We start from the raw sequence: 14643 nt of genomic DNA, 5'->3' as shown, positions 1-14643 counted from the left end.
ACATATTACTGTTAGGACACAGAGAAGAACATAGCTCAGAGACGCTCAGGGTGTCAAAGTGAACAGGGCAGGTTCATCAATGGTGCAGTGCAGCAAGTAAGTGCTAATTTGTTAAGCAGAGAACTGTATCCAGTAGCATTATGGGATAAGGCCAGACAATTCTTAGCCAAAACCAAAAGGCATGACATTATGACCACCTTCCTTATATTGTGTTGGACCTCCTTTTGCTGTCAAAACAGCCCTGACCCATCATGCACCTATTCATCCTGGTTTTGGTACACATGACACTCTCCAGTAGCACACAGATACATACAGTAATACATGCAAGTATCTTGGCAGAAATCTATGTGAATGTCCAGATGACACTCGTCTGCTCACAGAAGAAAACGATATTTTCCCTTGGAATTATACCCTTGGCTTTATGTCCCAAGCACCTTTAGAATCATGCTATTGAACCATTGCACCCTGGATGCTTGCCTTGGTCAATTTCACAATGTAGCTTTACAGAATCCAGATATAGATTTAGATCCCAGATGAACAAGCAAGAGGTGACATTGGCGGGGAAAAACTCCATGAGAAGACATGAGGAAGAAACCTCGAGAGGACCCAGACTCACAAATGAACCCATCCTCCATAACCATTACAGTATGCAAGTGTAGAATAATAAAGACAAAAACAAATGCTCATTTTTGTCATGAAGACATCATGAGACGGTCTTCAGCAGATCTTTAATAAACATATCCCAGCTTATGTCCAGCTTATAATAGCCATTGATTCAAAGCTAGGAACAGCAAAAAAAGATAATAATGTGGGACAGACTTGAAAGCAGAAATCTAGTAGCAAGTGCAGTCCAAGAGACCTGGAAAACAAGAGCCAAGAACAATTACTAGCTTGTGTATCTATTATGATGTACATATGATAAATGCATGTTCCCTTCCACTGCTTACGAGCGTCCAGTTCAAAGAAAACAAGCATGTGAAGTCCAATTGTGATGGTTCAAATATCAATTCTCAAACCAATCAAAGACCTTTAGAGCCTCGCGTTATTTTTTACAATAAAACCGAGATTGGACTTCCAATATGTGGAAGTAAGGAGGCGGCTCTTCCTCAATAAGAAGCCTCATAAACTTGTTTACGAGTCCCGGATCGGGCTGCAACGGCACAGCAGCACCCACTCACTGTTCCACCAAATATCCACAGTGCAATACCGAGGGATCACTGCAAAGTGTTTAAGGTCTGAAGAATAAACGCTCAGCCAGACAGTGGTTTAAAGAAAAAGCAAATGGAAGAATTTTATCATCTGGGACATCAGAGAGTGTGTTGAGTTATCGGGGTCATCCATTTTATTTACACACTCACTGCTCTTCTCCGGAGTCACATTAAGAGGCTTCCAGGCACACACACACACACACAGAAACACAAAGAGACAGAGATAATGTAATAACATTTGCTGCTGAACTAATCCATTACACAAAATACAATTGCATTAATCCATAAAAAAATTATTCAACTTCTTGCTGAAAGAAACGTAACTAGCTGCTTCACTTAATGAGCTTTATCAAAGCGCTGCACCACCCTGCTGAGCTATTTCTATTTTTCAGCCCAACAATAATACAATGCTGAATCACTTATTCCGCTTTTATTTTAGAATGGTTAGTTGCATTTTGCTGGAAATAACTTTCCGTCCATTAGTCAGTAAAGTAATATCTTTTATACCACAGCGCTGCTGAATACTCAATTCGGAATGTTTGGAAGCTGCTGATTCATTTTCTATAACAGCAGCTCTGAGAGTAGTAATAAACGTGCCTAATTGTTGATGTGGTGAAGTTTTCTGTGAGGAGACGTTTGTTTTATTCTTGGTTTCTAGCGTCAGCATTTTCTAACAGCTTTAGGGTTGCTTTAACTTCTCCATAACAGCAAAGTTTTCAGGACTGAGGAGTTGGCACTTTGTGGAATCTTGATAAAGATTCTCAAATTTATAGAAGCTTCTAAGAGGAATGACTGCTCAGGTCTGCCGTAAGTAATAGTAGGACATTGTTGACATTCTACTATATTAAATGTAAGTATAAATGGATAAAAAAAAGAAAGCATTATACACTATATTGCCAAAAGTATTCACTCACCTGCCTTGACTCGCATATGAACTTAAGTGACATCCCATTCCTAATCCATAGGGTTCAATATGACGTCGGTCCACCCTTTGCAGCTATAACAGCTTCAACTCTTCTGGGAAGGCTGTCCACAAGGTTTAGGAGTGTGTTTATGGGAATTTTTGACCATTCTTCCAGAAGCGCATTTGTGAGGTCACACACTGATGTTGGACGAGAAGGCCTGGCTCTCAGTCTCCGCTCTAATTCATCCCAAAGGTGTTCTATCGGGTTGAGGTCAGGACTCTGTGCAGGCCAGTCAAGTTCCTCCACACCAGACTCTGTCATCCATGTCTTTATGGACCTTGCTCTGTGCACTGGTGCACAGTCATGTTGGAAGAGGAAGGGGCCAGCTCCAAACTGTTCCCACAATGTTGGGAGCATGGAAAATGTCTTGGTATGCTGAAGCATTCAGAGTTCCTTTCACTGGAACTAAGGGGCCAAGCCCAGCTCCTGAAAACCATAATCCCCCCTCTACCAAACTCTACACTTGGCACAATGCAGTCAGACAAGTACCGTTCTCCTGGCAACCGCCAAACCCAGACTCGTCCATCAGTTTGCCAGATGGAGAAGCGCGATTCGTCACTCCAGAGAACGCGTCTCCACTGCTCTAGAGTCCAGTGGCGGCGTGCTTTACACCACTGCATCCGACGCTTTGCATTGCACTTGGTGATGTATGGCTTGGATGCAGCTGCTCAGCCATGGAAACCCATTCCATGAAGCTCTCTGCGCACTGTTCTTGAGCTAATCTGAAGGCCACATGAAGTTTGGAGGTCTGTAGCGATTGACTCTGCAGAAAGTTGGCGACCTCTTCGCACTATGCGCCTCAGCATCCGCTGACCCTGCTCCGTCAGTTTACGTGGCCTACCACTTCGTGGCTGAGTTGCTGTCGTTCCCAAACACTTCCATGTTCTTATAATACAGCTGACAGTTGACTGTGGAATATTTAGGAGCGAGGAAATTTCACGACTGGATTTGTTGCACAGGTGGCATCCTATCACAGTTCCACGCTGGAATTCACTGAGCTCCTAAGAGCGACCCATTCTTTCACAAATGTTTGTAAAAACAGTCTGCATGCCTAGGTGCTTGATTTTATACACCTGTGGCCATGGAAGTGATTGGAACATCTGATTCTGATTATTTGGATGGGTGAGCGAATACTTTTGGCAATATAGTGTATCTATTTGAACTGGTTGATTTTTGCAGAATAACAAGGGAGACTTCTGCTGGTAGACGTCAAAATCAGTTAAAATCATAAACTTATGTCTTTTATGCAATATTACACCCAGTTACCATTTATCATTAATATCTTGTCACTGATACTGCAGCACAACCATTTCCCTATATCATGAGAGAGGTAATGGTAAATCATTAACTAGTGTACCATCAGAATCCTTGGCTAGTCTTCGTTTTGAAGCACCTTCCACACTGATGAAACATCAACTATTCATGGGCGTAGAATGCAGCCATTAATTGGATCGTCCATACCTGTGTTCCATCTTGGTGTCTGTGGTCCCAAATGGCAGGTGTCAGAGTACAAAAAAAAGTATTCTAAAGTACAAGACAGACTGTGTGACCAATTTATTTCCTCTTCCTTATTAGTATCTCAATCAGTGCTCCACTTTCATGTCCTGTGAGATTTTCCTACAAATTGTTGAATGTTAGCCTTTTGCTCTTCCTCTACATTTTGCCCGCAAGGGAAACGACCCCTTGCTGTGGCAGTATTGCTAATTCTACTCTGCCTTTAAAACCCTCCAGGAACCTTTTTATGATTTGTAAGACAGTTGGAATGAAATGAAAACATAAACCGAGTAGAAGGAGGTCACATAACCCAAACCGAGAGGACAGGGAACGTTGGGACTGTAGAAAGCTCTAGACTTGTCTGGTTTAGTGGAAGGAAAAGATAAGATGTGTTATATTTGTGTAATCTGCTCCCAGTCTTGTTTATAATTGTTCCCTCGAGCCTTATATAGCTGAGTTCAATAATCAATTTCATTAAGCCACTAGACTACAGGAACAAAGCCTGAGATATTATTACCCTTTCCAAAGCTGCTCACATTCTGCGCCTGACAATGGGATGAAATGGTAACTGCACAAATGGGTCGTTTGCTGTAATAGTCATGCCTCATATGATAGCACATTAAGTACCAGGTAAATGAACACAAGTACAAAAACATGCATTCAGTGGCCTTGTGACAGGAGATCAGAGAAGGTTAGGAATCCCCAGTGAGGCAAAGTACTCGCCTCCAGGACATGGTTATCAATGTACTGCTGATGCTCCACCTTATGCATGGTCGCTGGAGGTCATATGTTGCCCCAGAATTCAAACTGGGCAAAGCACCAGTTTGGAAAGACAGCTCTGTTTTGTGTTTAATCCACTCTAGAGAGATGGGTTTGATCAAGTAATGGTTAAGGTACCATAATACTTCTTGATTGGGGCACCTTTTCATAGGTATTTGGAACAGATTTGCCAAGGATTTGAGGATGCGTGGAGCAGACCAGGCCGTAGGATTTCAAAGCCATATGCCAGATACTTTAGAATTCTGTTTACTTTTGCTCTGTACAATCTACAGACAAACAAACCTTTGTTTCTATCACAAATCTCACAGCCATTTCACAGCCTTCCACCACTAAAGAAATTCAACAGAAAAAAAAATGCAAAAATCCCTTAATGCTGTTGGTTTAGAAATGAAAACCAGTAACACCATGGACCCAAGGATATAATCTTGGAAATTAGAACCCTTAACCACTCAAAGAACCACCAAGGATCCCTGTTTTGTATAAACGAGGTTCGAGTTTTTAAATGAGTGGAACATTGTGGTCTTCACAACTTCTAAAAAGATTTGTTGGACCAGCAACACAGCTTCTCAGAAGAAAAGAGAGCTGTTCATGCCCTGCAATCATTCTTCTGTGAGTTCTGTCTTTGTTTCGGCATGAGTCAGATTTTGTCTCCTCTATTCCCTCACACTGCTATAATGGATATTTAACATGCACAGCAACGGTGGAGCAAAAGCCGTCCATAAGCTGGAGAAGCTGGAAACTGAGATTTCACACTCATCCACAATCCGTCAGCTAAAACCCAAACCTTAAGACTTATAATTCTACACACTGGCTTTGTTTAGGGTTGAGATGAGAGCTGAGACCCATCATTCAAAGCCGTAGTGGAGCCAGAAAATCCCGAAGGCACTGAATATGCATAAATGCTTCACAGTGAATTTCTAAAAACTTGACATAAGAATTTCCATCAATAATGCAAATATTCCAGGAAGAAATCAAGATGGGCTCCAGTGTTATATGATGTGGTCTTTCAATAAAATACATATCTGACTGTCCACTCCCACACACACATGTGAAAGTAAAAACCGCCTCTCCGGTCTACAGCATCTTATTCTTAATGTCTTTCCACTTGCTAAAATGTGTCCTGAAGTGGTTTGAGCAAACAGGTTTAAATACATTTGCACTTTTATTTTTATGTAACTCACCATCCAGATATACACCGACCAGGCATAACATTATAACCACATGCCTAATAGTGTTGGTCCCCTTTTCGTTGCCAAAACAGCAATTTGAGCGTCTGTTGGATCGGACCACACGGGCCAGCCCCACGTGCATCAATGAGCCTTGGCCGTCCATGACCCTGTCACCGGTTCACCTTGGACCACATTTGATAGATACTGACCACTGAAGACCGGGACCACCCCACAGTTTTGGAGATGCTCTGATCCAGTGGTCTAGCCATCACAATTTGGCCCTCGCTCAAATCCTTACACTTGTCCATTTTTTCTGCTTCTAACACATCAAAATGTTCACTTGCTGCCTAATATATCCCACCCACTAATGATGAGGAGACAATCAGTCTTATTCACATTACCTCTCAGTGCTCATAATGTTATGCCTGATCGGTGTAATCTTGATACAACCAAGTGTAAAGATTCTGAAAACATGTCAATATAGCAAATTCTGATACATTATCTAGTAGGGTTTTGGACCTCTATGGTCTTTTGGTCTTCGTTTATTATGTATTGTAACACCTTGTTATACCCATGGTGACTTTTTCACTTCAGAAAAACTGGACGGACGATCATTTCAGGAACACACTCGAAATTCACGTAAAAGCAGATGGTATGTCTAATACTGATAGGAGCTGAGCCAAGAAAGATGTTGGCAACCCTCAGTCATACTGTCACCGATTTGATTCATCTAAATAACAGGCTGAAGCAAGTTGCCACAGCTCATCCTGCTTAATACAGCACATATTGTAAGGACGTACTGTGAGAGCATTTTCTCTCAGCTCATCGCTGATTCACTTTATAATACCGCCGTTCCGAGGCTCACCGGTTCTTCACTTTCTTGAATCCATTATACATGTGAGCTGCTGTGCTTGCCGAGAGCAGAACAAAATTGCAGGGTCTGTCATGAACCAGTCATTCATGTCATTATTGGAACTTCATGCCAAGACCATTTCAGGGCGAGTTTATGTCCAAAGTGCATAAGAAGTATTCATGCTCTTGTGGCGCTTTGCAGACAGAACATACCAGGAAACAGAACTATCCAGCCATGCATACACACTTATTATTAGTATTGCACACTGGGGGCTTCATGCTGTGAAAAGTCTTTAATTGGATTTGGCTATTTTCTTGAAGTCTGCCCGAATACAGCGTATAAAGCGCTTTCTGTCATTTCTGCATGGAATTCAAAGTAAATATGTACTAAAAGAAAAAAAACCTCCAGTGTTTCTTTTGTCTGCCAATCTGGAGACTGAACTGACTGAAAATGTTGCTTGCACTCGAGAGCTGCGATGGTACACAAAGCAGATGGCAATTGTCTCCAACGTCTCAAATGTCTTCTGCCAAAGCTGTGAATATGTTTTTTGGGTTTTCTTTTTTCAATGAAATGGAATATTTCTGTATACAATTTCACTTTTTTGTCTAAAGTTTCGAATAATAAGTAACGATAAAAAAAATAAGTGCTAGCAATAAAATGCAGTTTGGATTGTACAAAATTCTCACTTACATTAAGAGTCTACATAGAACAAAAAAAACAGACTTGCATGGACTCGGGGCTTTATCACACTCTGCATTGACAGCTGTACTGGAAGTAAACCTTTACATTACAACACAGCAAGAATTAACCAGAAACCCCCTGCTTATCCCTGCAAACTCCACTAGTGAAATGAATAACTGACCCCAGAAAATAATTAGAAGCTTATTGTCCGAGACAGCAGCCTCTAGAGGCTGGTACTTACACCGACCAGGCATAACATTATGACCACCTGCCTAATATTGTGTTGGTCCTCCTTTTGCTGCCAAAACAGCCCTGACCTGTCCTGCACTGTGTATTCTGACGCCTTTCTATCAGAACCAGCATTAACTTCTTCAGCAGTTTGATCAACAGTAGCTCGTCTGTTGGATCGGATCACACGGACCAGCCTTCGCTCCCCATGTGCATAAATGAGCCAGCCTATGACCGGCCAGAGGTCACCGGTTCACCAATGTTCCTTTCTTGGTCCACTTTTGATAGATACTGACCACTGCAGACTGGGAACACCCCACAAGAGCTGCAGTTTTGGAGATGCTCTGATCCAGTCGTCTAGCCATCACAATTTGCCCCTTCGTCAAACTCGCTCAAATCCTTACACTTGCCCATTTTTCCTGCTTCTAACACATCAACTTTGAGGACAAAATGTTCCCTTGCTGCCTAATATATCCCACCCACCTGTCACTGCTCATAATGTTATGCCTGATCGGTGTATAAGATTTATTTATAGGTAAAAAGTGGCAGCGCTGATTTTTGCCAGCTACTGCATAATAGATGGAAGAAAACAAACAAATAAATAAATGTGCGATTAACAAAATACAAATTCATTTTACGTTTGCCGACATTCCATTTCTATTGTTTGTTTAGCACCAATTTACACAGTATATTCATTTATTTATTTTATATTTTTCATCTTATTTGAGTTGAATATCTGAGCTACCTTGACCCAGAAGGTCACTATTTAAACAGTAATAGCCAAGACATTTGAAGTCAAATAGCTAATTTAAAAAAATAAATAACATAAGGAAACCATTCTAACACTCCGGAGGAAACTTGTCTATCAAGAGTAGAGGTGTTTCCTGTTTCTCAGGCTGGAAATTCGCCATGTCTGTGATACAGTGGAGGATATATCAGGTGACATCTCCAGACCTGAGATCTGATGTAAATGAATCAGAAGATGAACTCAGGTCTAACGTTTCATCCTTACACAGCTGTAATAGTGTAACTTACCTTCCTGCACTGAGAAAGATCTTTTCTGTAAAAGACCACCGGCTCACCAGGTCTCTCTGGACCACAGGTCCTATTTTTTCCCCTGCTTTTTAACATCTCACTGACTGGGAGCCTGCTGTTACGTCCCATCACACACACACAGCTGGAAAATAATGACACTAGGTGCAGAAGAAAGAATTACAAGATGCATCGATCAAACGCAGAGTAATAGTGTTGTACTCTGCAGATGAGTATCCCACAAACGCCCCTGACTTTCCTGAAGCGGCATTTTATTAATAAACACCAGGCAGCCAGATGAATTCGTGCTGATTAATTAGCAAGCCCTGAAATAACGTATGCTGTGTAAAACAGGAGCAGGATGTAAGATGAGCAGGTGCAAGACACTGTGTGTGTGTGTGTGTGACTTTATATGGAAGTAAAAGTGAGTTAATTTATAAAATAAATTTAAAAAAGCCCCTGACCGTCGATACCGACATGACACGCGGCGATGTAATGACACGCTATAGCTTAAAAGGAAGTCATGGAAAAGCAAAATTATGCCTCATACAGTCCAGAGGGATGAAAATCTATCCAGATTTGATCCATCCAGATACAGCGAGTGTGAAACAGTAAATAGCAGTAGAATGATTTTTTAATTAAACTGCCATCAAGAGACAAACAAGCATCAATGCAGAAACTGACAGGCTTTAAAATTCTGAAATGAAAACCCTCTCATTCTCAGATCTTGTGTGTGTGTGTTTCCATTATTTAGAATTAACCCATGTAAGTTTATTACTAACAACTGTGTATGAATTTTTATTTATTTATTTTATTTATTTATTTATGTATTCGTTTATTTTATTTTATTAATTTTTTTCATTTATGTATTTATTTATTTATTTATTCATTTACTTTATTTTATTTATTTTATTATTTATTTATTTACTTATTAATGCTTGGTAATAGGTCAGGAATTAAACACACGGGGCACGCACTGTTATAGGAAAATAATCACCATCAGGGTTTTCGGCTCACAGCTACCACTGTGAAGTCTATTGTTTTCTCCTAACAGCATTTCTAATTTCCTTTTTTTTTTCCTTCCTCTAAGTCTTTCATGCGTCTATTACTGAGGTTTTATTAAGACTTCTTATTAAGACATTTATATCATTCTCACAGGAGTGTGTAAAAATGTCAAAAGTGTGAGCGCTGGCACATCACATGACTTATGTACACTCACTGAGCACTTTATTAGGTACAGTGTGCTAATACTAGGCCTCTCTCTATGGATTCCAATGAGATATTAAACCATTCCGTTGAGATTGTGGTCCATGTTGACATGATTACATCACATTCATGCTGTGAATCTCTACTACATCCCAGAGACGCTCTAATCATATTCATGAAACGAGTCTGAGACGACTTTTTCTTTGTGATATGGTGCATTATCATAAGCCATTAGAAGACTGTGGGATTCACATGGTCAGCAAAAATACTCAAATAGTCTGAGGCATTCAAGCCATGACTTACTGGTATTAACGGACTCTGAGTGTCCCTTCCCCTCATCATTACACCACCTCCACCAGCCTGGACTTGTTGACTCAAGACAGATTGCATCCATGGATTCATGCTGTTGGTGCCAAATTCTGACCCAACCATCTGTGTTCCTCAGCACAAATCCAGATCCCTCAGACCAGGCTGAGTTTTTCTAGTCTTCAACTGTACAATTATGATTATTCTGTGCCTCAGCTTTCTTTTCTCAGCTGACAGAGGTGGATCTTAAAGTTATCTTCTGCTCAAGTTGTGCATTCGGAGATGCTTTTCTTCTGTACAATTGTACAGAGTGATTATCTGAGATACTGTTGCCTTTCAGCCAGCTCCAACCAGTCTGCCTATTGACCACAATGCATTTCCATCCTCTAAACTATGGCTCACTGAAGATGTTTACATTACTGCAGCATTCTGATTAAACTCTAGAAATGTATGTGAGGAAATCCCAGGGGATCAGCAGTTACAGAAACACTCAGACCAGCACGTCTGGCACCAATAGACATGACAAAATCACTGAGATCGCCCAATTCTGATAATTGATGTGAATATTACCCGAAGCTGCTAGCCTATATGTGTGATTTTATGCATTGCACAATTGGCTGATTAGATAATTGCATGAATGAGTAGGTGTACAGGTGTTCCTAATAAAATGCTCAGTTAGTGTATATTGATTAGCTATGCAAACTGTTACACTAGGAAAAAAAGATTGTATTATATAGTTAGAATATATTATAATTATAAAAACATCATAAAGAACAAAACAGTGGAAATACGCACTTGGACAAAATTGTTGGTACCCTTCCATTAAAGAAATAAAATTTTATCTGTCTAAAGCGCAAGCCATAAAGCTTCTGGGAGAATCTCCTTTGGACAGATGAGACAAAACTGGAGCTTTTTTTTTTTTTCAATTCACATCAGCTCTATGTTCACAGACCCAAAAATGAAGCATAGAAAGAAAAGGACACTGTACCTACCCGTGAAACATGGAGGATGTTATGTTTCGGTACTGCTTTGATGCGTCTGACACACTGTTTCTTGAATCTGTGCAGGGTACGATGAAATCTCAAGACTATCAAGGCATTCTGGAGTGAAATGTGTCAGAAAGCTTGGTCATGGGTCCTCTAACAGGATATTGACCCAAAGCAACACCCAAGTATGCCTAAGAACAAAACATTGGACTAATGTGGGCTTCTATGAGCCCTGATCTAAACCCTATGGAACATCTGTGGAAAGAGCTGAAACATGCAATCTGGAGAAGGCACCCTTCAATCCTGAGACAGCTGGAGCAGTTTGATACCTGTGGACGGGCGCAGAAGTCTCATTGAGAGTTACAGAAATCGCTGGATTGCAGCGACTGCCTCAAAAGATGGTGCAAGAAAATATTAAGTTAAGGGCACCATCATTTCTGTCCAGGCCAGTTTCATTAGCTTGTTTGTTTTTTTTCTAAACACTTCTATTGAAGCACAATTCAGAAGCATTTTCATTAGTCACGTTTCAGTCGATTTTTATTTATTATTATTTTTGTCAGTATTTTTCAGTGTAGACCATGGTAGGTTTTTCTTTCTTAAATGGAAAGGTACCAACAATTTTGTCCACGTCTGAATAATACTGTTTTATTAGCATTTTAAAATACTGTTTTTCAAATGGATTTTTCAGTGCTAAGCTAATGCATAGTTTAAATAAATAAATAACTTTGTTTTATTAATTTCAAGACAAGGCATGCTGCTTGCACACAGTGCTCAATTACCACCTATAGTGTTGAATTCATTACTATAGTAGATGTGATGTAGTACGCACCAGCTTTGTTGATTTAATGCAGCGTCGAATAAAATATTCACCGCTGATTTAACACATAGAGCGGCGAATTAACTCTCAAAGTTTACATTTGCAGCCGGCTGGATACGGGCTCTGCGGGTGTCAAATCAGCACTCGGGGGGTTTGTCTTTCGAGCACTTTACAGTTCCATCATTCGTGAGCGAACTAATCGGACGTCCTCGCATATCGTTCGCGCTTGGCCATGAAACCTCATCTTTCACTTCCTTCTTGGACGTCACCCCTCGAACTCCTTTTCGTGTTAAGAAGCCATGCTACACTCAGTCTAATATCTAGTGGGCGGGGCATATGGACACCATTAAATGTGAACATTTAAAGTACATACATTCTGAATGAAAGAAACTGAACATATAATCACCTTTGTTTAAACAGATGAACAACAACTTTCCATTTCTTCAGACAGACAGACAGACAGATGGACTCGTACATATTCCCACATGAATTTTTACACATCCTTACAAGTTGACGTAAATCGTTAACCTTGTTACTTATACACACTCTAAAACTAAAGGTAGCAAACCTTCCGGGGAACATCTTCTGTATCGGTAACATCTATCTCCCACCATAACATAAATCTAGTGCACTAATTGGACATTAACGACCACTGATGTACCTTAAGGGTATATCACATGCAGCTTCCCAGGTAATAAATATTCACTAAAGGTACAAAACCTGTACCGGTGCATAAGAGTGCACCCGCGTGACAAGGAACAGTCCAGTTTGCTAGATTTATATATGTTAGACTTTACTGGGATGGTACGTCATGAATCTACACCAAATAGTCCCTTCGGGGTATTGAAATGAAAGAACATGAGACTAGCTCGTGTGTTGAATTTTCACGTAACAATTAACGGCTCCTGGCTTGGCTAAGAGGTCATATGTGCGACACCCGTGCTCGAAAAGGTAACTACGGATCAAATCCGTTCATATAAAAGGTAAGAATGAGGAGAGATACATGTTAAAGGTATGACTGAAAAAGGGGTACCACCCTGAGACTATAGGAAAGGTACAGGTTTCGGAGAGAGTCTAGAGTGAATTTGATGTGACGTGAATGCAGAAAGCTGAGCATCACCAAATCGTCGCACCTGTGCCTTCTTTTCACACTTTTTCCTATTGATATCCATAACAATAATAATAATAGTAATAATAATAATAATAATAGGAGAATGGAAAACACATTCATGGCTGGAAGTTTGAAACGTTCCTGATAATCCATACCCATGAGGCTCGCACACAAAGAACAACTAAGAGCCCAGATGTTGAGGGAATGATGCTGTTGAAATGAGAAGAGAGAGAGAGAGAGAGAGAGGGTGTGTGTGTGTGTGTGTGTGTGTGTGTGTGTGTGTGTAAAATGGCTGTGTCTCATTCCGCGCTGTCTCTATACCTGAGCCTTGTGCTGCGGTCCGTCTTCAAGCTCCGTGACGCTGTTCATGATTATTCCCAGAGCTCCTTCACCAATATTCTTCGACAACAACCTGCAAAAATCCAAGACTTGTCCTCACGGACTGTAAATATATCCTGTTTTGTTTAATCCCTCCATTAACACACAGTTTTTTAGTTGGTCTCTAAGAGGACGTGAACTATTGGAGCAGCACGCGCACGTCCAGCACAGAGCTACTGAACCTGCTGCAAGATCTCACACACCAGTTTAAGACAGAGGGAAAACACACACACACACACACACACACACTTAAGACGACAGATAATGTGAAGAGGTCGAAAATGTCGGGAGAGAGCGAAAAGTAAGCAATATCAGCCGCTTCCCATCACAACAACAACAAAAATCTTCCTCTGAGGAAACTTCCTCCTGTCCGTTAAGGTGATGAGAAAAAACAAATAGGTTCAAAAAGAGGGAGAGAGAGAGAGAAAGAAATGTCGGGATAAATATGTATCCACGATAGTATTAATCCCGTAGCGTCCATGAGAGTCATTAAAAAATGTTTCTGTCTCACATCATCCTCAGCGTCTCTGTATAGTGTGTCTCTGCTGAGCTGAAGCGCCGCTTTACAAACCAAAAAAGCAGCCCACGGGTTGCCAGATTGCAGGCGTGGTTGCCAGGTGAAAAATGAAACCCCGTTCGCTAAAGAAAAGCGCGGAGAACAGTCCTCGCATTCCGACGTATGGTCCAACATGCTAATCATTTCGTTATGTAACCCATTGTGAGTGCTCATTACAATTTATTTATTTATTTATTTGGCTGATTAAACAAACACAAGGGCACTACTCAGAAGCAAAGGGTTACAGGAAGAAGAAGAAAAAAGCACTCCATGCATAATTTATCTTGATAGTAATAGTTTTTCATTTCATTTCATTGTCTTATCCGATCTATACTCAGGTCACGGGAAGCTTGCGACTATCTCAGGCATCATTGGGCATCAAGGCAGGATACACCCTGGACGGAGTGCCAACCCATCTCAGGGCACACACACACATTCATTCACTCACACAATCACACACTATGGGCAATTTAGAGACTCCAATCAGCCTAGTAGCATGTCTTTGGACTGTGGGAGGAAACCCGAGCACCCGGAGGAAACCCACCAAGCGCGGGGAGAACATGAGTTATTATAATAATAATAATAATAATAATAATAATAATCAGAATTTTCAGAATTCGGTGTCCAAGAGTTCTTTAGTTTTTTATCTCGGTTTGTGCTTCCTTCAAATCCTCCTAAGTAAGGTAGTGCATCTGAGATCGGAGGTTGTGATTGCAATGACATTTACATTTATGGCATTTTGCAGATTTTCTTATCCAGACTGACTTTTAGACGTGCTTTGAAATGTCTGTCAATAAATATATCCTGATACTGGTTCACTGGGTCAAGGACTAAAAAAATACTGTCAGCCTAGGGAGGTAAAATAGTTCATTG

The 14643-nt window shown here is 40.7% G+C and overlaps 1 protein-coding gene across 1 annotated transcript in view; it reads right to left on the bottom strand.

The window, feature by feature from the left end:
* The window catches only part of LOC131352554 (fibrinogen C domain-containing protein 1-like), an 87833-nt gene extending 74044 nt beyond the window's left edge, over positions 1-13789 (bottom strand). Inside the window, exon 1 of the mRNA XM_058388739.1 lies at positions 13158-13789. Within this exon, the coding sequence (XP_058244722.1) occupies positions 13158-13205 (48 nt within the window). The 5' untranslated portion in view covers positions 13206-13789. The remainder of the gene's footprint in view (positions 1-13157) is intronic.
* Positions 13790-14643: the final 854 nt, after the last annotated feature.

Source organism: Hemibagrus wyckioides, linkage group LG05 (genome assembly GCF_019097595.1).
Source record: "Hemibagrus wyckioides isolate EC202008001 linkage group LG05, SWU_Hwy_1.0, whole genome shotgun sequence".
NCBI lineage: Eukaryota > Metazoa > Chordata > Actinopteri > Siluriformes > Bagridae > Hemibagrus > Hemibagrus wyckioides.
Note: the sequence above shows the minus strand (reverse complement) of the source record. Positions and strands in the feature narration are given on the sequence as shown.